General features: G+C 56.5%; 1 protein-coding gene across 1 annotated transcript in view; it reads left to right on the forward strand.

Moving 5' to 3' along the window:
• The window catches only part of ZNF618 (zinc finger protein 618), a 166,603-nt gene that overhangs the window by 89,553 nt on the left and 54,062 nt on the right, over positions 1-22,988 (forward strand). Inside the window, exon 3 of the mRNA XM_054174189.1 lies at positions 1,777-1,820. Coding sequence (XP_054030164.1) covers positions 1,777-1,820 — 44 coding nt within the window. The remainder of the gene's footprint in view (positions 1-1,776; positions 1,821-22,988) is intronic.

The raw sequence follows: 22,988 nt of genomic DNA on the forward strand, positions 1-22,988 counted from the left end.
ACGCAGCAGCAGAACAAGAGGACACAGTCTCAAGCTGCACCAAGGGAGGTTTAGGCTGGAGGTGAGAAGAAAGTTCTTCACCAAGAGAGTCGTTCGTCATTGGGATGTGCTGCCCAGGGAGGTGGTGGAGTCCCCATCCCTGGAGGTGTTCCAGAGGGGATTGGAAGTGGCACTTGGAGCCATGGTTTAGCCATGAGGTCTGTGGTGCCAGCTTGGACTTGATGATCTTTGAGGTCTCTTCCAACCTTGGTGATTCTGTGATTTTGTGGTACTGTGTGTGATTTTCTTTGGCGGGGGTGGGGTGTGTGTTGCTGTTCCTTGAAGCCTGCAGAGCTGCCCCAGTGCACCGACTGTGACCCTCCACAACTTTTAAATGAAGAATTTATGCTGCCTTGAAATTTATGAAAGATTTCAGCCTGCAAAAAAAAAAAAAAGCAGCAAAGCAAAGCCCTGGGTGGGTTGGGTTTTTTCCTTTTTTATCCCCCCTCAGGAAAATTGAGCAATAAATCACAGCCCTCTCCATTTACTGCCCTCCAGCCAGCCGCAGACAGGAGGGGTTTTTTTCCTCTGCTTCTTTCTTTCTTTCTTTTAGAGATAAATTTAGTATTATTTTTTTTTTTTTATGCCCTTCCTGGAGAAAAAAAAAATAGTAAAAAATATTAAACAAAAAAATAAAACCCAAAAAAAAAGGGAAAAAAAAAAAAAGGAGAGGGGGGAGGGAAAAAAAATGTAATCATCTGAGAGGGCTTAGCTGCCATCCTCCCACTGCCTAGAATTTTTAATTTCAGCTGTTTCTGCTTGGATTTATTTCCAATATTCCTGCCTGCCTTTTCAATTTCCTCAGTTATTAAATTTTAATTCAGTGCATTAGCATTTAAATTAAAAAAAAAAAAAAAGGGAAAAAAAAAAAAATAAAGGGTTTGTTGGGGTTTTGGTTTTTTTTTATGTGCTCCAAATGGTTGGCCTGGCCCCCATCCTGCTGCAGAGGAGCTGCCTCTCCCCTTCCCCTCCCCTCCTCTCCCTCCCCTCCCTCCCCTCCCTCCCTCCCCGCAGCCGATGCCTCCCTGCGCGCGCCGGGGAGGCCTCTCGGCGCGGCTCGGGGCCGGGAGGTGGCGCAGGAGGAGGACACCTCCCTGCTCAGCCCCCTTCCCGCCGCCTGGGGAGGCAGGTGGGGGGCTCCCTGAGGCGGTTGGGGGCTGATGGAGAGGGGTGCGGGACCTTCGCCCGCCTCAGCCTGAGCGCGGCGCTGAGCCCAGCTCCTCCTGCCTGACCGCTGCGCCCCCCCCCCCCCCGGCAGCCCCCGGCATGGTGAGGGTTGGAAGGGACCTCTGGGGCTCACCCAGTCCAAGCCCCCTGCCCCAGCAGGGCGCCCACAGCAGCTTGCCCAGCAGCACAATGCCCGGGGGGGGGGGTTGGAAGCTCTCCAGAGAAGGAGACTCCACAACCTCTCTGGGCAGCCTGCTCCGGGCCTCCAGCAGCCTCACAGGGAGGGTCACAGGGGGCATTTGGGCATGGGAAGGGCCTTGGGTAAAGCACAATGAAGGAACCGGAGGCTGAGAAAGTCAGCCCTGAGCTGGGGCTAGGACTGAAACCCTGCCTTGGCCTCCTCTGAACGTGGGGTTCAGTGCCCAGCTCCCTGGGCACCGGCCCTGCCTGTAGCTCCCAGTGGAGGCTGCCCGGGGGTGTGGGTGCAGCGTGCTGGCAGGGAGGGTTGGAGCCCATCTTGCCTTTCTTAACCTCTAAACAGCCTTTTTGTGTTGTTCTTTGTCCCTTTAGGCCGAGGAGAGCAACAGCAGTGGGCGGAGGAGCTCCTCCAGCAGGTAGGTGACCGCTCCGCTCTGCCAGGTGGGAGGTGGTGGCAGATGCAGCGCTGCTCGGATGCTGCAGCCTGGAGGTGGCTGGTGGAGGGGAGCTGCACCACAGGGATGGACTGGGAGCTGTTAGAGCACGGTGTCCACACACCCAGCTTGGGTTTTGCTGACCAGACAGAAGAGAGGAGGCTCCACCTGGCCTTGGGGGCTGTGAGGAGAGGCAGTCTGCACGCTGCACAGGGCGCTGTGGCCCAGTCAGCCCAGCCCTTGGCCCACTCTGTGGTGCAAAGACCATCACAGAATGAGGTTCCTGGATGGAGGCCTTGGGCTGTGCTGCAGTGGTTGGGTGCAGATTCCCTCAGGAGGAGAGGGGGGGACTGCCCAACCACCCCAGCCCCTTCTGATGCTGCTGATGGGTGTCCACAGCACCCACTCCCCATGCAGGGGAAAGAACTTGAGGGAAGCCTTAGAGCAGTGGTGAAACCCTGCAGCAGCTGCTGAAATTCTTGGCCCAATGATAGACTTCAGTGAGCAGTTGAAGCACCCTGGAGATGGGGAAGTGACCCAGATGTCTTCCTGAGGCAGTGGAAATGGCATGGAGTGACAGGGCAAGGGGTGGTGGCTTCACACTGCAAGAAGCTGGATTAGAGAAGCAAAGTAGTGAGATACTTGAGTGGGTTGCCCAGAGGACTTGTGGAGGCTCCAAGCCTGGAGGTGCTGAAGGCCAGGCTGGATGAGGCCTTGAGCAAGCTGGGCTGGGGGGAGGTGTCCCTGCCCATGGCAGGGGGTCTTGAAAATCCCTTCCAACCCAAACCACTCTATGGCTCTTAGGCTTTATGACTCTGCTCCAGGTGGCCCATTTGCTGCCACCCACAGTCTGTGTGGTGGTGGCAGAGTGCCCCTGGCAGGGTTCCCAGGCCCATGGCAGCTCCCTGGCCAGCCCTGACACACAAAGAGGAGAGGGAGGTGCTGAGGTTGGGTCTGCCCTGTGCTGTGGCTTCTCCTGTTGATGGTGTAGGGCATCACACCCTGCTGGATGTGCTGGGATGCACTACACATGGTGCTTCTTGGTCCCTCTCTGCCTGCTGGAACCAGTTGGAACTGGTGAGACCTCACCTTGAGTACTGCATTCAATTCTGGGCTCCCCAGCTCAAGAGGGACAGGGATCTGCTGGAGAGGGCCCAGCAGAGGGCTACCAGGATGATTAGGGGACTGCAGCACTGCCTGGTGAGGAGAGGCTGAGGGACCTGGGGCTGTTTAGTCTGGAGGGGAGAAGACTGAGAGGGGATCTGATCAATGTCTATCAATATCTGAGGGCTGGGGGTCAGGAGGGAGGGGACAGGGACAGGCTCTGCTCACTTGCTCCCTGTGACAGGACATGGAGCAGTGGATGTAAGCTGCAGCACAGGAGGTTCCACCTCGGCACAAGGGGGAACTTCTTTACTCTAAGGGTCACAGAGCACTGGAACAGGCTGCCCAGAGGGGTTGTGGAGTCTCCTCCTCTGGATGTGTTCCTGTGTGACCTGAGTTAGGTTCTGTGCTCCTGCTCTGGCAGGGGGCTGGACTCAATGATCTCTTTGGGTTCCTTCCATCTCCTGACATCCTGTGGACCTCTGTTCTTGAAGGCCCCTTCCAACCCAAACCATTCAGTGGTTCCTTGATCAGTGGCTGGCAGATGTTTCTCAAAGCTGTTGGGCCTTGAAGGTCTCACTCCTTGTGAGTAGCAAGGAAGCTTTTGATTACTAATTTTTATCAGGACAAAATAAAAGCACAGTAAGGTTGCCAGGACAACTGCAGCTTCCTGCTGGGCCTTTCACTATCATGTGTTTGATTTTAGCCTGGTGACCAGTGTTGGGTTGATCCTGTTGCTGTTTCTTTATTGAATCATCACAGGATGGGTTGGGTTGGGAGGGACCTTCAAGATCATCCAGTGCCAGCCCCCTGCCAAGGGTAGGGACACCTCCCCCCAGCCCAGCTTGCTCAAGGCTTCATCCAGCTTGGCCTTCAATACCTCCAGGCAGAAGGCAGCCACAGCCTCCCTGGGCAGCCTGTGCCAGAGTCTCCCCAGCCTCACCCTCAACAATTTCTTCCTCCTCTCCACTCTCAGTCTCTCCTCTCCCAGCTCAAAGCCATTGTTCCTCATCCTGGCACTCCCAGCCCTTGTCCAGAGTCCCTCCCCAGCTCTCCTGGAGCCCCTTCAGGTACTGGGAGGCTGCTCTGAGGTCTCCCTGTATTGAGTTGATCATTGAGTTTGTTCCCTTTCAAGCTCTGAAGGTAGAAGGTGTTCATGACCTCAGCACCCCCCAGCTCTGGTTGGCCTTCAGAGCAGCGCAGCTTGGCTCCCGCAGCTGCTGGCAGCTGAAGAGTGGTGGTGGCAGAGAGTCCTCAGTGTTCTCCTGCCTTACCGACCTGGGTGGGGCTCCTGCTCCTCTCTGTGTGCTTTTTCTGGGGCAATGTTAAGAAGTGAAGAGAATGATCAGGAGATAAAGCCCCTCCACTTGAGGGGGGGAGCTGGAAGGCAAGCTGCCTGCCTCGGAGAAGATGACATCTAAGAGACAACCTGACAAAGCTGTGTGTGTTTTTGAACACTCCAGAAAAGGTAGATCAGAGGCTGCTTTCTTCCTGCTGCAGGGGAGAAAAAGAGACAGTCAACAAAATTAAAAGGCAGCAAATTAAAAGCCAATAAAAGCAGAATGCTCTGTGCATGATGGGCAGCTCGCTGCTGGAGCACGTTGCCAGCCGTCAGGTGCTCGAGGGGGGCTGAGACACAAAGCAGCTGCACCATGGCATCAGGTGGTGACCTGGGCTGGGGATTCATGGAACCCTGCAATGGGTTGGGCTGGAAGGGATCTCAAGGATTATCCAGTGCCAACCCCCTGCCATGGGCAGGGACACCTCCCCCCAGCCCAGCTTGCTCAAGGCCTCATCCAGCCTGGCCTTCAGCACCTCCAGGCAGGAGGCAGCCACAGCCTCCCTGGGCAGCCTGTGCCAGAGTCTCCCCAGCCTCACTCTCAAGGATTTCTTCCTCCTCTCCACTCTCAGTCTCCCCTCTCCCAGCTCAAAGCCATTGTTCCTCAGCCTGGCACTCCCAGCCCTTGGCCAGAGTCCCTCCCCAGCTCTCCTGGAGCCCTTCAGGTCCTGGAAGGCTGCTCTGAGGTCTGCCTGGAGCCTTCTCTTCTCCAGGCTGAACTCTCCCAGCCTGTCCCCACAGGAGAGGTTCTTCAGCCCTCTGCTCATCTCTGTGGCCTCCACTGGCCCCTCTCCATCAGCTCCAGGTCCTTCTTGTGTTGGGACCCCAGAGCTGGACACAGCCCTGCAGATGAGGTCTCAGCAGAGCAGAACATGGCAGAGAGCAGAGGGATCAGTCACCCTGCTGCTGTCTACTGGAAAGGTTCTAGAAGCTTCTGAAGCTGCACATGGGGGACCAGGTTTGGTGTCACTCACTGGTGGGAGGCTGTGTGGTGGACCAGAGGGCAGTGTGGGAACAGTGCTGCTAGCTGCAGAGCTCAGAGAATGACTGAATCATCCAGTCCAACCCCCCTGCCCAGGGCAGCTCACACAGGAGCACATCCAGGTGGAATGTCTCCAGGGGAGGAGACTCCACAACCTCCATGGGCAGCCTGCTCCAGGGCTCCAGGCCCCTCACAGTGAAGAGGTTTTTCCTTCTGCTCCTGTGGCACCTCCTCTGCTCCAGCCTGCCCCCAGTGCCCCTTGTCCTGAGTGGCCGGGAGTCTCCAGAAGGCCGCTGCAGGAGGCTCTCCTTGCCAGTTATGAACGGTGGTGGTCTCAGGGTCCTGACAAGAGGTGGCTGAGCCCCCCAAAGTGCAGCTCTGCGTGAGAGGCAGCCTGAGCTTCTCCTGCTGCCCAGAGCCTGCCGCCGCAGCCCCGCGCCAGGCAGGGCCCCGTGCCGCTGCCCGTGCGCTGGTGTCGGAGGCAGGAGCTGCGCTTCCCAGGCCTCTGTTGGCTCTTTGCTTGACAGGCATTAGATTTGTTTTCAGCCTTAACTGCACTTGATGTGCGAGACTCCTGCTGAATAAATCAGCCCCTGGTGGAGGAGCTGCATCTGCCGGCGCGGGGCAGCGAGCCAGCTGCAGGCTCGGCCCCGGCTGCGGCGCGGCTGGCACCAGCCGGGCCCCCGCCCGCGGCACAGATGGAGCCGTGCCGGCAAGCAGGAGCTGCTCCACAGCGGGGACAGCCCCCAGCCCCTGCCTGGGAGCTGCCCTGAGGCCACCCAGCAGGCCTTAAGGGAGGTTGTAGACAGGCAGAGGTTGCTCTCTTCTCCCGGGCAACCAGCACCAGAACAAGAACCAGAACAAGAGGACACAGTCTCAGGCTGCGCCAGGGGAGGTTTAGGCTGGCGGTTAGGAAGAAGTTCTACCCAGAGAGAGAGATTGCACATTGGGATGTGCTGCCTGGGGAGGTGGTGGAGTCACCATCACTGGAGGTGTTCAGGAGGAGACTTGATAGGGTGCTTGGTGCCATGGGTTAGTTGATTAGGTGGTGTTGGATGATAGGTTGGGCTTGATGATCATGAAGGTCTCTTCCAACCTATTCTATTCTATTCTATTCTATTCTATTCTATTCTATTCTATTCTGTTCTGTTCTGTTCTGTTCTGTTCTGTTCTATTCTTTTCTATCCTGGAGTCACAGAATGGGAGGGGATGGAAGGGACCTCTGGAGATCAGTGAGGCCAGGCCACTGCCAGGGCAGGGCACACAGCAGTGCACCTAGGTGGGTTGTGAATATCTCCAGAGCAGGAGACTCCACAACCTCTCTGGGCAGCCTGCTCCAGGCCTCCAGCAGCCTCACACCAAAGAAGTTTCTCCTCAAGTTGAGGTGGAACCTCCTGGGTTCCAGTTTGTATCCATTGCCCTTTGTCACAGGGCACCACTGAAAAGAGCCTGGCCCCAACCTGACACCCACCCCTCACATGTTTGTAAGCATCAATAAGATCTCCTCTCAGCCTTCTCTTCTCCAGGCTAAACAGCCCCAGGGCTCTCAGCCTCTCCTCATCACACAGAGGTTCCAGGCCCTTCAGCATCCTCATAGCCTCCATTGGACTCTCTCCAGCAGATCCCTGTCCCTCTTGAGCTGGGGAGCCCAGAACTGCACACAACACTCAGCTGTGGTCTCACCAGGGCAGAGTAGAGGGGAAGAGGAAGCTCCCTTGACCTGCTGGCCACACTTAATGCAGCCCAGAAGCCCCTTGGCCTTCTTTGCACTTTGCTGTTCCGTGGTCAACTTACTGCCCCCCAGCCTCCCAGGTCCTGCTCCACAGAGCTGCTCTGCACCTGTACTACTGCATGGTGTTGCTCCTGCCCAGGACACCTCTGGTGTCCTTGGCCACGAGTGCACTTTGCTGTCCCATCTTTACTGCAGCACTGTGGCAGAGGTCCTGAAGAGGGTGGGAGGTCTCTAGGAGATGGAGGTGCAGCAGAAGGGCTGTGCAGGGCTGGGCTGGAGGCAGAGCACTGTTCCCAGTGGGTTCTTTAGCCTGGGACATGGAAGTCTCCCAGCCCTGAGCAGGTGCAGGTTTCCCTGCTGGAGCACAGCAAGCTGCAGTGCTTGGCTGGCCTGGTCCTGTCAGGCTCTGCCTTAGAACACAGGCTGAGGGAGTTGTTCAGCCTGGAGAAGAGAAGGCTCTAGGAAGCCCTTCTTGTGCTCTTCCAGTATTTGAAGGGGGCTGAGGAGAGCTGGGGAGGGACTTACCACAAAGAGAGGTAGTGACAGGACAAGGGGCAATGGATTCACCCTGGAAGAAGCTGGATTTAGAATGGCCACTAGCAGGAAGCAATTCTCCCCCAGGAGGGTGGTGAGGCACTGGAACAGGCAGTCTAGAGAAGTTGTTGAGGATCCACACGTGGAAGTGTTGAAGGCCAGGCTGGATGAGGCACTGGATGATTCTGAAGGTCCCTTCCAAGCCAGCCCATTCTGTGATCCTATGCAGTTGTGACTAACTGGCTGGGGGAGAAGGATGGAGAACTGCTTGCACCTACTTTGCTCCTTCTCAGTTCACCCTTCTCCAGCCTCACTGGTGGCCTCTTTCCCTCTCCTGCCCACACTACCTGCTCTGTCCTCCCTGGCAGCTCCTGTAACCCAAGGGATGGTCTGCCCTGGGCTGGCACCAGCTCTTCTGCAGGCTCCTCTCCCACCTGACCATTCCTCTCCTTTGTGGCAGGACAACCTCTGAGAGCTGGAAACAAGCTGCAAACATGGGAGAGGGCTCCACAGCCTGTGGAGGCAGAGGCCAAGGGCTGAGTGCTTCCCAGAAGTAAAATTGTTGAAGTTGTTTCCCCTTTCCTTGAAAAGAGGCCTGGGGGGGGTTCAGTGCCAGAGCATGAGGGGCTTCATCCTGCATCAGACAGAGAGAAAACTCTTGATGATTAGGTGAGGACCTTCACAAGTGTGGTGCTCTCTGAAAGGCTTCTCCCCAGCCATCCTCAAAAAGAAGCAAACCAGCACAACCTCCCCCCCCAAAAAAACCCCAAGCCCCCTCTGGCCAAGCTGAAGCTGAGTTCTGCACTGTGAGCAGTGCAGGAGCTGTGGGAAGCCCAGGCAGGTTTCCTTGAAACACAAAAGGTCAACAAAGAGCCTGCAGCACCTCAGACACATCCCAGCTCCCATGGGACCTGCATGTTCTCTGTGTCATCCACACCAAGCTGGCAAACCCCAGAGCCTCAGAGGGCTTCAGATGCTGTGAAGTGGAGAAGTGTCCCCTTGGGGGGCTGAGAAACCCTGAGACATGATCACCAAATCACAGCATGGCAGGGGTTGGGTGGGACCTCCAGAGATCATCCAGTCCAACCCCCTGCCACAGCAGGGTGCTCAGGGCAGCTCACACAGCAACACATCCACACAGGCCTTGACAGTCTCCAGAGAGGGAGACTCCACAATGTCTTCAGCAAAGCAGAGTTACCAGGACATTGCTTTCCTTGGGTCATCTCATCTCCACCCTGCTGGCCAGCTTGGGGTTGTTCTGGTGCTGGCACAGAGCCTCATGGCTTGTTTCTGCTAAGTGTCTCTGTATCTCCAGCAGCAGGACCTCTACCACCACATCGTGGCTGCCCCCTCCCTGGAGGTGTTGAGGGCCAGGCTGGATGAGGCCTTGAGCAAGCTGGGCTGGGGGGAGGTGTCCCTGCCCATGGCAGGGGGCTGGAGCTGGATAACCTCTAAGGTCCCTTCCAAACCATTCTATGAATGTGTGAATTGGTATTGTTGTCCAGCTGGGCAGTTCTCCCAGGCCCAAGGTCCTGTCCTGTCTTCTGTCCATCTGTTGCCATTGCTCAGTTGAACCCATTCAGACATTGTCTTAGACCCCAGGAGGAAATGTTTCCTCATGAGAACAGACACTGGAAGCATCTCCCAAGGGAAGCAGTGGAGACCCCCACACTGGGCAGTTTGAAGGCTCAGCTTGGCTGGGTTCTGGGCCAGTTCATTTCAACTCAGCATAAGAGGGACCTGGAGCTGCTGGAGAGGGTCCAGAGGAGGCCACAGAGATGAGCAGAGGCTGCAGACCCTCCCCTGTGGGGCCAGGCTGGGAGAGCTGGGGCTGTGCAGCCTGGAGAAGAGAAGGCTCCAGGCACACCTCAGAGCAGCCTTGCAAGACCTGAAGGGCTCCAGGAGAGCTGGGGAGGGACTCTGGGCAAGGGCTGGGAGTGCCAGGCTGAGGAACAATGGCTTTGAGCTGGGAGAGGGGAGACTGAGAGTGGAGAGGAGGAAGAAATTCTCTCAAGTGAGGCTGGGGAGACTCTGGCACAGGCTGCCCAGGGAGGCTGTGGCTGCCTCCTGCCTGGAGGTGCTCAGGGCCAGGCTGGATGAGGCCTTGAGCAAGCTGGGCTGGGGGGAGGGGTCCCTGCCCATGGCAGGGGGTTGGCCCTGGATGATCTTGAAGGTCCCTTCCAACCCCTTCTGTGACTGCACTCCACTGTTACCTAGCAGGGTGGGCCCAGCTGATCCTTGGGGTCCCTTCCAACCTCACATTCTGAGTTTCAGCTCCTGGCTGTGCTCTGCCACACAGCCCCTGGCAGCAGGGAGGCCAAGGTTCAGCAGAGGCTCCTCATGGCCCCTGCAGGGCACCTAGGGCCACTTGCAGCAGGGTTTCACCCCCTGAGAGATTTCTTGGGCCAGCAGCACAGAGCTCTCTCAGTGGCACAGAGGAATCCTTCATCTCTTCCCTTTGTTTTGCCCTGAATTTCTTTTGTCTCTGTTGACATTTCCAGGCTTGCAGATTTCCAGGGGCTGGCAGTGAGTCTATTAGCAGCTGAGATTCAGCTTTCAACCTGCATCATTTGTTGCATGGTTTTGCTGGGAGTGAGTTCTTTAGCTTCTGGCAAGCAGCCCCTGTTTGTTTTCCTGCTGGAGAAGCCAAATCTTCTCATTTTTTGTGGTGTTGTTTTATTTTCCTTCTTCTGTTTGGTTAAACTTTCCTCTTCAAACCATCCTCAAGATCTTCCTAATAAGGGCTGCAGGGAATTTGTTTTGCTAATACCTTAGGAATTCTTTGTGGCTCTTGACTATTGTTCTGGTTTGGAGTTTCATGTTTCCTGTCCAGAGCAGGGGCAGCCTGGTAGGGTCCTGCAGGGTTACCTTTGCTGATGGCTCTGGAGCTGCTGAGCACCTTTGGGGAATGGGCACAGGATTCAAAACATAGAATCACAGAATGGGTTGGGTTGGAAGGGACCTTCAAAGTCACCGAGTGCCAACCCCCTGCCCTGGGCAGGGACACCTCCCACCAGCACAGCTTGCTCAAGGCCTCATCCAGCCTGGCCTTCAACACCTCCAGGCAGGAGGCAGCCACAGCCTCCCTGGGAGGTCCTCTCCTGCTGTCTGGAGCAGTGTTTGCTGTCAGGACAGGAGTGCTTCAGCACACCAGGACAGTTGGAAAGATGAACTCTGCTGCCTTGATTGTTTGTTTTCCCTGGATTTTGCCATTCACACCACTGAGTGCTGGGTGCCTGACTTTGGAGTTCTTGAAAGATGTCTTCTGTGGTGATCCTATTAGAGACAGTGGCTTGAGGGCAGAGGGGAGGAGAAGTCCTTGGGGGTGTCAGCTGGTGACAAACTGCCCAGGAGCCAGCAGTGGTCCCTGGCAGCCCAGAGCCAGCTGAGTGCTGAGCTGCAGCCAGAGCAGGGAGAGCAGCAGCACAGGGAGGGGATTCTGCCCCTCTGCCCTGCTCTGCTCAGCCCCCACCTGCAGCACTGCCTCCAGCTCTGGGGCCCCCAGAACAAGAAGGACCTGGAGCTGCTGGAGAGGCTCCAGAGGAGGCCACAGAGATGAACAGAGGCTGCAGAACCTCCCCTGTGGGGCCAGGCTGGGAGAGCTGGGGCTGTGCAGCCTGGAGGAGAGAAGGCTCCAGGCAGACCTCAGAGCAGCCTTGCAGGACCTGAAGGGCTCCAGGAGAGCTGGGGAGGGACTTTGGACAATGGAGAAAACAAGTCCAGAGGTTTGAAGGAACACTTGGCAGTGTAGCAGTGATGTCCTTGAAGCATGAGGTTCACAGGAGCATGTTGCACATGGAAGATGCCCTGCAGCTCCAACCAGCTGTTTCTGTTCAGGAAAGTCTTCCCTCCTCCACCACTGATGGAGGCAGGAGGTCCCACTCCCTCAAGCAGCTGACTGAACAGGTTTGTCCTGAATCCTTTGCTTCCAGAGCTTAAATCCACACTGCCTGGAAAATGGTAACTGTGAGGAGAACCAAACTCTCCTGATAGAACACAAGTGACCATGAACTCCTTCTACAAGTCTGGGACCCAGAGAAAACTGAGGGTTCAGAGACACAGCCAGCATCTGCTGCTGTCACCAAGAGTGCTGGAGGCATGTTTTGTCCTGCTGTGGTACCCAGAGTGGGGACAGGTTCCAAACACTCATGGAAGGAGTCAACATCTGGAGTACTGGGTCCAGGTCTGGGCTCTCCAGTTCAGGAATGAAGGGAACTGCTGGAGAGAGTCCAGGGGAGAGACTACAGAGCTGCTGAGTGGCCTGGAGCAGCTCTGGGAGCAGCAAAGGCTGAGAGCCCTGGGGCTGAGAGCCTGCAGAAGAGCAGCCCCAGAGGGGAGCTGAGCAATGCTCAGCAAGAGCTGAAGGATGGGGAGCAAGAGGCTGGGGCCAGACTCTGCTCAGTGCTGCCCAGGGACAGCACAAGGGGCAAGGGGCACAAACTGGAACCCAGGAGGTTGCATCTGAACAGGAGGAGAAACTTCTGTGGTGTGAGGCTGCTGGAGGCCTGGAGCAGGCTGCCCAGAGAGGTTGTGGAGTCTCCTTCTCTGGAGAGCTTCCAACCCCCCCTGGGCATTGTGCTCCTGGGCAAGCTGCCCTGAGTGCCCTGCTGGAGCAGGGGCTTGGACTGGGTGATTGTCAGAGGCCCCTTGCAAGCCCCTCCATGCTGGTCCCTGACTCAGAAGGCACAGCTCAGTGTCAGGAGGTGTTTGCTGTGCTTCATCCCAGAGAAAGCAGAAGGGACTCTGCCCTCCCACAGAGAGGTGGTTCCTGGAGTCTCATCTCTAGCAAGCTGAGCAGATTGTGGCTCAGTGGCTGGAGGCAGCAGTCCCTGCTTCCAGCATGGACAGAAATGACTCAGAGGAGAGCCCCAGAGGTGTGATGGTTACATCCCAGTCCAGACAGGCTCTGCAGTGGCTCCAGCTGCAGATGTGGTTGTGAGAGGAGTTGGTTCTGTGAGCTGTGGCACAGCTTGGGTTGGGTGAGGAGGTTGATCTCTTTCAAGTCTCTGAGGGAACATCTGAAAGCTGAAGCAGGAGACATGGAAGACTGGAAGTGCTCAGCTCCTGTCTGTTCTCTTTGACCTCTGAACTCGAGAAGAAGTCTGGGAAAGAGCTGTCCCTGATGAAGGACCTCAGGCAGCTCCTCTGCTTCCTGACCTGCTCCACCTCCTTTCTCCTGGTGCAAGGCACAGTGCCCATGCAGCTGGGCTGTGCCAGGGTGCAAGTGAGAGCTGTGGGGAGGGAGCAGTAGGTCACTATAAATAATGTATCAGAGAAGCAGATTTGGAATGTACCTCTTTCCTTTCCTGTCTCTGCCTGCATCCTCTCCTTGTCAAACAGGAGTTCACTTAGTTCATTTACATCTGCTCTGTCCATTCCACTTCCCTTAGCTCCACTCATGGCAGGAGCCTTCTGGTTCTCCTGAAACCTTCACACATCTGAAATGGAGCCCAGTTTCATCCTCACTCATGTCTTGTTCCCTGTCCTTCCTGACAGCTGGGGACTCTAGATTTGGTCTGAGAAGTCAGCTGCACCTAGGCTGCAAGAGGACAAGTTGTAACATCATATCTGCAGTCCTGGAGTGCTCTGCAGAGCATCTGCTGCCCACTGCATGGCCTTCATTCCTGTGCTCTTCTGAACCTCTTCTGTCCTGCAGACCAGAGGAGCACAGCAGGGACCATACAAGAGTGTGTCCCAGTGGTGTGAAGAGGCACACAGCATGCTCTGCAAGGGGGACCTTGGGATCAGAAGGGGGCACTTGGGATCACAGTGCAGGTGACACTAAACTGGCTGGGAGTTGATCTTCTGGAGGGTGGAGAGGCTCTGCAAAGAGGTCTGGCCAGGGTGGATCCATGGGCTGAGGCCAGTGGGATGAGGTACAACAAAGCTGAGCTGCTCTTGGGTCACAACAACCCCATGAATGTTGCAGGCTTGGGGCAGAGTGGCTGGAAACAGAAAAGGGCCTGGGGGTGAACAGCTGAACATGAGCCAGGGGGTGCCCAGGTGGCCAAGAAGGCCACCAGCAGCCTGGCCTAGATAGGATAGGATAGGATGGGATAGGATAGGATAGGATGGGATAGGATAGGATAGGATAGGATAGGATAGGATAGGATAGGATAGGATAGGATAGGATAGGATAGGATAGGATAGGATAGAATGGAATGGAATGGAATGGAATGGAATGGAATGGAATTAACCAGGTTGGAAAAGACCTTCAAGATGGTGTGGGCAGCAGGGGCAGGGCAGGGATTGTACTCCTGTACTGGGCACTGGTAAGGCCACAGCTTGAGTGCTGGGTTCAGTTTTGGGCCTCTCACTACAAGAAGGACACTGAGGGCTGGAGCAGGGCCAGAGAAGGGCAACCAAGCTGGGGAAGGGTCTGGAGAGCAGGGCTGGGGAGGAGCAGCTGAGGGAGCTGGGGGTGTTCAGCCTGGAGAAGAGGAGGCTGAAGGAGACCTCATTGCTGTCTGCAGCTCCCTGAGAGGAGGCTGCAGTGAGCTGGGGGTTGGGCTCTGCTCCCTAGTCTCAGGTGACAGAAGGAGAGGAAATGGCCTGAAGTTGTGCCAGGGGAGGGTCAGGTTGGAGATGCTGAAAAATGTCTTTGCTGCCAGAGTGGGCAGGGACTGGCAGAGGCTGCCCAGGGAGGTGGTGGAGTGCCCATGCCTGGAGGTGTTCGGGAAATGTGTGGCCATGGCTCTTGTGGCCAGGGTTTGGTGGCCATGGTGGGGTTGGGTTGATGTTGGACCCAGTGACCTTAGAGGCCTCTTCCAACCCAAACTCTCTGTGATGGTGTCACTACCACGGGTATCCTCAAGGCCTTAGGGATGTGGCTCTGGTTCTTCCAGCTCCAGTGGGGTCCATGACAAACCCCAGGACGCTCCGCGCTGGCCGCCGGGGCCGCAGGGCTCTGTGGGTGCTGTGTCCTCCTCCGCCTTTGCTTCCTTTTCCTTGGGAGGAGAAACCAGAGAGGGGCTGATGCTGAAGGCTGCCTGTGCACTTTGCCCCTCCCCAGGAGCTCAGCAGGATGTGTGCTGCAGAAATAGGCTCATTAGGAGGCCTCTGAGTCCACACGGCAAGCACAGAGCAGGCAGGAGGGAGCAGCCAGCAGGCCTGTTGCTGTGGCTGCCTTCAGAGAATTGCATGACAAATTATTCCTGGCTGGGAGAGATGGCCTTTTATAATTGGGATTTTTTTTCCCCCCCTCCCTTCTTGCAGGAGGGAGGGCAGTGTGTGTGTGTGTGTGTGTTTTAAGTAGCTTTTAGTCACTTTCATTATTTATGAGGATGCTGCTCCAGATCAGAACAAGCAAACTGCAAGCACAGCTTGCTTCTGGCTGCAGCAGCTGAGGGGCCCTGTTGGCTTCCTCTGTCAGTGCAGGTTCTGCTTGGCACAGCCAGAAGGAGATGCTGTCCAGAGCTGAAAATGGCACCATCACAGTCTCACAGTGTAACTAAGGTTGGAAGAGACCTCGAGGATCATCAAGCCCAACCTGGCTCCACAGACCTCATGACTAGACCATGGCACCAAGTGCCACATCCAAAACCCTCTTGAGCACCTCCAGGGGTGGGGACTCCACCACCTCCCTGGGCAGCACATCCCAATGACTCTCTCAGTGAAGAACTTTCCTGTCACCTCGAGTCTAAACCTCCCCTGGCACAGCTTGAGACTGTGTCCTCTTGTTCTGGTGCTGGCTGCCTGGAAGAAGAGCCCAACCCCCACCTGGCTACAACCTCCCTTCAGGGAGTTGTAGAGGGAAATGAGGTCACCCCTGAGCCTCCTCTTCTGCAGGCTAAGCAACCCCAGCTCCCTCAGCCTCTCCTCCCAGGGCTGTGCTCCAGACCCCTCCCCAGCTTTGTTGCCCTTCTCTGGACACCTTCAAGTCTCTCAATGTCCTTCTTGACCTGAGGAGCCCAGAACTGGACACAGGACTCAAGGTGTGGCCTGAGCAGTGCTGAGCACAGGACACAATGACCTCCCTGCTCCTGCTGGCCACACTGTTCCTGATGCAGGCCAGGATGCCCTTGGCCTTCTTGGCCCCCTGGGCACACTGCTGGCTCATGTTCAGGCAGCTGTCAACCAGCACCTCCAGGTCCCTCTCTGCCTGGCTGCTCTCAGCCACTCTGCCCCCAACCTGTAGCTCTGCATGGGGTTGCTGTGGCCAAAGTGCAGCCCCTGGCACTTGGACTTGTTGAATGCCATCCTGTTGGCCTCTGCCTCTCTGTGCAGCCTGGCAAGGTCCCTCTGCAGAGCCCTTCTGCCCTCTAACTGACCAACATCTGCTCCTAACTTGGTGTCATCTGCAAACGTGATGGTGACTGACTCAACCCCCTCATCCAGATCATCAGTGAAGATGTTAAAGAGGCTGAGGCCCAGCACTGATCCCTGGGGGACACCACTGGTGCCTGGCTGCCAGCTGGCTGTGGCACCATTCACCACCACACCACCATTCACCACCATGTTCCAGGGCTTCACTTGGAACCCTCTTCTTCTAGCAGAGGAGAGCAGCTGGAATGAGCCCCACAGCTCTGTGGGTCGAGTGTTACCCTGCAGGGCTGAGCAGTGCCAGCAGTCACAGAACCACAGAATGGGCTGGGTTGGAAGGGACTCTGAAGATCACAGGATGGCAGCTCACAGGATGTTAGGGCTTGGAAGGGACCTCAGAAGATCAAGTCCAACCCCCTGCAATCCAGCACAGGTTGCACAGGGACACATCCAGATGGGTCTTGAAAGTCTGCAGAGAAGGAGACTCCACAACCTCCCTAGGCAGCCTAAGATCATCCAGTTCCAGCCCCCCTGCCATGGGCAGGGACACCTCCCCCCAGCCCAGCTTGCTCAAGGCCTCATCCACCCTGCCTTTGAACAATTCCAGGCTTGGAGCCTCTACAGTTTCCCTGGGCACCCTGTTCCAGTGCCTCACCACCCTCCTGGGGAACAATTGCTTCCTAATGTCTAATCTAAATCAAGCTTCCAAGCCCCAGCCATGGGCAGTGACACCTTCCACTGCACCAGGAATTCATTTCCTTTCTCTTCTTCCATCTAGAAGAGGATGTCCTGCACTGTCTTTTCCTTGCTCCTTGCACTGAGGGCAGGGAGGCATCACCCAGGCTTCACAGCCCAGTCCGTATTGTCTTGCTGCATCATCCATCCACCTGCAAGCCTCAGGCCTTCAGGAGCTATCACTGGGTGCAGGACCAAGGGAATCACACAGTCACAGAATGTCTGAGGCTGGAACAGACCTCTGAGATCATCCAGTCCAGCTTGTGAGCCAGCACCACCACATGGAGCAGACCATGGCACTGAGTGCCACATCCAGCCTCTCCTTAAACACCTCCAGGGGCAGTGACTCCACCCCTCCCTGGGCAGCCCATCCCAGTGTCCCTTTCCATGAGGAAATGCTTCCTAACATCCACCCTGACCCTGCCCTGGCACAGCTCCAGGCCATGCCCTCTCCTCTTGTCACAAGCTGCCCGGGAGCAGAGCCCAACCTCACCTTACTACAACTTCCCTTCAGGTAGTTGCAGATTGTGGTAAGGTCCCCCCTGAGTCTCCTCTCCAGGCTGAACTCCCCCAGCTCCCTCAGCCTCCCCTCATCAGCCTTTCCCTTCAGTCCCTTCCCCAGTCTGGTCACTCACCTCTGGACCTGCTCCAGCCCCTCAAGATCTTTGTTGCAGCGTGGGGCCCAGAGCTGCTCTGAGTCACAGTTAATTAACCAGGCTGGAGAGGACCTGGACAGGCTGGGCAGATGGGCAGAGTCCAAGGGCAGGAGATTGAACACATCCAAGTGCCAGGGGCTGCACATTGGCCACAGCAACCCCAGGCAGAGCTACAGGCTGGGGTCAGAGTGGCTGAGAGCAGTCAGGCTGAGAGGGACCTGGGGGTGCTGGTCGACGGTAGACTGAACATGAGCCTGCAGTGTGCCCAGGCAGCTAAGAGGGCCAATGGCATCCTGGCCTGCATCAGGAACAGTGTGGCCAGCAGGAGCAGGGAGGTCATTCTGCCCCTGGACACTGCACTGGTTAGGCCACACCTTGAGTCCTGTGTCCAGTTCTGGGCCCCTCAGTTTAGGAAGGAGGTTGACTTGCTGGAACAAGTCCAGAGAAGAGCAACAAAGTTGGTGAGGGGTTTGGAACATAAGCCCTACGAGGAGAGGCTGAGGGAGCTGGGGTTGCTTAGCCTGGAGAAGAGGAGACTCAGGGGTGACCTTATTACTCTCTACAACTACCTGAAGGGAGGTTGTAGACAGACGGATGTTGGTCTCTTCTCCCAGGCAAGCAGTACCAGAACAAGAGGACACAGTCTCAGGCTGCGCCAGGGGAGGTTCAGGCTGGATGTTAGAAAAAAGTTCTATACAGAAAGAGTGATTGCACATGGGAATGGGCTGCCTGGGGAGGTGGTGGAGTCACCATCACTGGAGGTTTTTAGGAGGAGACTTGACAGGGTGCTTGGTGCCGTGGGTTAGTTGTTTGGGTGGTGTTGGATTGGTTGATGGGTTGGACGCGATGATCTTGAAGGTCTCTTCCAACCTGGTTTATTCTATGTATTCTATGTATTCTTCTTTGACCTCTGAGATCATCCAGTCCAACCTAGCAGCCAGCACCATCCAGTCAACCAGAGCATGGCACTGAGTGCCACAGAAGCACACAGCACTCCAGGCAGGCCTCACCAGTGCAGGGGCAGAATCACAGCCCCAGTCCTGGCCACACCGTTCCTGACCCAGGCCAGGATGCCAGTGGCCTTCTGTGCCACCTGGGCACACTGCTGGCTCGTGTGCAGCTGCTGTCACCCAGCACTGCCAGGTCCCTCTCTGCCAGGCACTCTGCAGCCACTCATCCCCCAGTCTGTAGCCTGCACGAGGCCCAAGTGCAGGGCCCTGCATTGGCCTTGTTAAACCTCATCCCACTGACCTCAGCCCATGGGCCCAGCCTGGCCAGGGCTCCCTGCCTACCTCCCAGCAGATCCACACTGCCCCCCAGCTTGGTGTCCCCTCCAGTGTGCAGTGGGCAGACTCCATCCCCTCACCCAAGGCATCAATAAAGATGTTGAATAGAGTCACAGAACTGTCAGGGTTGGAAGGGACCTCAAGGCTCAGCCAGCCCCAACCCCCTGCCATGGGCAGGGACACCTCACACCACAGCAGGTTGCTCACAGCCACCTCCAGCCTGGCTGCAAACACCTCCAGGCAGGAGGCTTCCACCACCTCCCTGGGCAGCCTGTGCCAGGCTCTCACCACCCTCCTGGGCAACAACTTCTTCCTCACAGCCAATCTCAATCTCTCCACTTCTAGTTTTGCTCCATCCCCCCCAGTCCTATCCCTCCCTGACACCCTCAGAAGTCCCTCCCCAGCTTTCTTGGAGCCCCCTGCAGATCCTGGAAGGCCACAATGAGGTCTCCTGGGAGCCTTCTCCTCTCCAGCCTGCACAACCCCAACTCCCTCAGGCTGTGCTCAGAGCAGAGCAGCTCCAGCCCTCTGCTCATCCTCATGGCCCTGCTCTTCCAGCACCTCCAGATCCTTCCTGCAATAGGAAGCTGCACCCAAACAGGTCCAGGAACCCATTTTTACCCTTCCACTTCCCCAGGATGAGTCTTCATCAAGGCCTCCTTAAATCTCTTCTGCCTTCACATGCCTGTGTTTGACATGAAAGTGGCCCTAGCCTGATGGGGAGATGAAAGCCTGCTGATCAAAGCAGGCAGCAGTGCTGAAATGAGCAGCTGGAGATGGCAGAGCTGGTACTACAGTAATTGGCTATGTGGCCTACTTAGTCAGAGCAGGGATGCAACAGCTGAGGCTTGTTTGCCTCTTTCATCTTTCCAATCCACACAGCCTGCTCTGGAAAGGGAACCAGGACCTCACCCAGAGGAGCACCAGGCCTGCCACCCAGGGCCACTGTGAGCCCTGCCTTGTCCCAGGGCTTCTGCCTCCTCTCCTGGAGCCTCTGGGATTGCCAGGCTCCACAGCTCAGGAGAGACAAGGATCAGTCAGTGAGGGCAGGTGCTGTTCCCTGGGGCTGCTCAGGGACTTGGAGAAGCATGCAGCCTGTGGAGGGAATGGGGAAGGGTTTAGGCCAGGTCATAGGAGCACAGAATGGGTTTGGGTTGGAAGGGACTTCCAAGATCATCCAGTTCCAAGCCCCTGCCGTGGGCAGGGACACCTCCCACCAGCCCAGCTTGCTCAAGGCCTCATCCAGGGAGGAGACACAGCCTCCCTGGGCAACCTGTGCCAGAGTCTCCCCAGGCTCCCTGGAAAGAATTTCTTCCTAAAGAACAAGAGTGCCATCAGCACAGCTCTTCAGAGCTAACCAGCAGTGACCATGGTGGGGAAAATGCTCTCAGGTGGTCAGGGACCAGCTTGGTGCAGGTCAAAATGGAGTCCCAGGGAGGCTGTGGCTGCCTCCTGCCTGGAGGTGTTGAGGGCCAGGCTGGATGAGGCCTTGAGCAAGCTGGGCTGGGGGGAGGTGTCCCTGCCCATGGCAGGGGCTTGGCACTGGATGACCTCTGAGGTCTTTTCCAGCCTGAGCCATGCTGTGATCCTCTGGGCTGGGGTTGGTGTTTCTGCATGTGGCTTGCACAGGCTGGGTGCTGGGGTCCTCGGTTCTGGGAGCCAGGATCTGGCTCATGCAGCAGAAGTCTGGCAGCTCAGGGTGTCCTGGGGCTGCCCTGGGACAAGGGCTGTGAGAAGGGCATCTTGCCAGAGGTGCAGGGATCAGCCCCCTTCCACGTGTGTGCACACAGACACTGCTGGGGGGAGGGCTTTGTGCTCTGATGGAGACTGAGAAGCTGAAGAAAGGTCTTCATGCTCCTCATTTCTGCCCTCCCCTCCACCTTGCAGATCTCTCTCCCTGGGCTTGGAGTAGGACACCTGGAGATGTTTAAGAGTCACTGACCCTGCTCTGGCAGGGGGCTTGGTCTAGATGATCTTCCAAGGTCCCTTCCAGCCCCTAACATTCTGTGATTCTCTGATCTGTGATGAGGAGCTCAGGGGCATGGTCCAGCAGCTATGTGCAGGGAGATGCCAGGTTGTGGTTGGAGTCAGTGATCTTGGAGTCTTTTCCAGCCAGCCCATTCTAGGAGGATAGGATAGGATAGGATAGGATAGGATAGGATAGGATAGGATAGGATAGGATAGGATAGGGTAGGGTAGGGTAGGGTAGGGTAGGATAGGGTAGGATAGGGTAGGATAGGATAGGATAGGATAGGATAGGATAGGATAGGATAGAATGAACCAAGTTGGAAGAGACCTTTGAGCTCATCCAGTCCAACCTCTCCCCCAGCACCATCTGATCAACTCAACCATGGCACAAAGTGTCTCATCCAGACTCTTCCTAAACACCTCCAGTGATGGTGACTCCACCACCTCCCTGGGCAGCACATCCCCATGGCCAATCTCTCTTTCTGTGTAGAACTTCTTCCTAACCTCCAGCCTAACCCTCCCCTGGCACAGCTTGAGACTGTGTCCTCTTGTTCTGGTGCTACTTGCCTGGGAGAAGAGCCCAACCCCCACCTGGCTACAACCTCCCTTCAGGGAGTTGGAGAGAGAACAAGAAGGTCTCCCCTGAGCCTCCTCCTCTCCAGGTGGGTTGGTTCTGGTTGGAGTCACTGATCTCAGAGTCCTTGCCAGCCCATCCCCTGGTTCTGTGACTGTCTCTGCTGGGTCAGGAGCACTGCACATGGTGCCAGGCTGCTCGGTGGGGAGCAGTGCAGGGCTGTGGGCTCTCCTGCCTGGCACACACAGGGGGTACATCTGTACCCCTTCTGGAGCCAGCTCCCTCTGCTAACTGCAGCTGGCTTCTCTCCTGGAAAGCTTCCCAAGGCAGACAACTGTTGTCAGATGGTTGGTAGGATCCAGCAGGGCTCTGGGTTTTATGCCTTTGCAGGCTCCTCTCAGGGCTTCTGTCCTACAGAGTCATGCAGAAGACTCCTGCCAAAACATTTGGGGCCAGTTTCCTTCTGTACACTGAGTACCTGCTCAGGCTTAGGACATCTGGGGCAGTGTAGGAGGAATTGTGTTGCCTTCAAGTAACCTTTGCAGGTTTAGGTCCCAGCAAAGAGCTGATGGCCCAGCTGGGAACTCTGCTCCTTGGCAGAGATGGATCCAGAAGGTCAGGCAGTGTGAAGAGCAAAGCTTTTGAGGGACAGTTGCTCCTAATCACTGAGACATTCCTACAGCTTCAGATCAGCAAGTGGCAGAATCAGAGGATGGGCTGGGTTAGAAGGGAGCTCCAGAGCTCATCCAGTCCAAGCCCCCCTGCACCCAGCAGGGACATCCTCCACCAGATCAGGTTGCCCTGCTGAGCCTCACCTTGAATATCTCCAGGGATGAGGCCTCAACCTGGGCAACCTGTTGCAGTGTTCCAGCAGCCTCCTGGTGCAGAACTGGTTCCTCACATCCAATCTCAACCTGCTCTGCTCTCATTCCAAACCATTGCCCCTGGTGCTGTCCCTGCAGGCCTTTGGGAACAGTCTCTCTGCAGCCTTCTTGCAGCCCTTCAGGTTCTGGGAGGCTGCTCTGAGGTCTCCCTGGAGCCTTCTCTTCCCCAGGCTCAACAACCCCAGCTCTCCCAGCCTGTCCCCGTGGCAGAGGTTCTCCAGCATCTTTGTGGCCTCCTCTGGACCCTCTCCATCAGGTCCATGTCCCTCTTGTGTTGAGGGCTCCAGCACTGGACAGAGTGCTGCAGGTGAGGTCTCAGCAGAGCAGCCTGGCCTGTGCTGAGCCCTGTGCCCCAGGGCCAGCCAGTTGTGGGTGCTGTGGATTTGAGCACTTGGAGAGGTTTGCTGTCCCTGAGCACATCCTTGGCTGGTGCCAGGGGGCCACCATCCGTGATGGGATTTTATGCCTTGCTTCAGCTGGTTCCAGCATCCAGGGCTGAGCTCCTGCCAAGCTGAGGACAGGCAGGATTTGCTCCCTGTGAAGATGATAATGTGCTGCAGTGTGGTCACCCCACAGCCTTCCTTTTGGCCTGACACACAGGCTGAAGCTGTTTGGGCTCAGAGAGTCATAAACTCTCTTCTCCCAGTCTCAAACCACTTCAGTGTCTTTTTGTTGGACCATCTCCAGCTTTTCTAATCACCTTTCAAACCCAAGAGCTCTCTGTGGGACTGCTGCACACTGCAGTTGGCTTCACCATGGCTGTGGACAGGGAGCAAATGATCTCCTTGTCCAGCCTGGAGCCTATCTAGCTGAGCCTTGGGTTAGTCCTGAAGATCAGACTAGGCTCTGTGGGCTGCAGCATGACCTTGCCTGCTGGAATCACAGCTGAGCATGTGGCTGCTGTTTGTGGGTGCTGCTCATGGGTGCACCCAGGGTCCTGGACATGTTTGGCTACACTGCAGCTGCTCATCTTAGAGTCATTAGATGACCCTGGGAGCATTTAGGCTGGAAACCCCCAGAGCCTTCTCTTCTCCAGGCTGCACAGCCCCAGCTCTCCCAGCCTGGCCCCACAGGGGAGGGTCTGCAGCCTCTGC

Source organism: Dryobates pubescens, chromosome 29 (genome assembly GCF_014839835.1).
Source record: "Dryobates pubescens isolate bDryPub1 chromosome 29, bDryPub1.pri, whole genome shotgun sequence".
Taxonomy (NCBI): Eukaryota; Metazoa; Chordata; class Aves; order Piciformes; family Picidae; genus Dryobates; species Dryobates pubescens.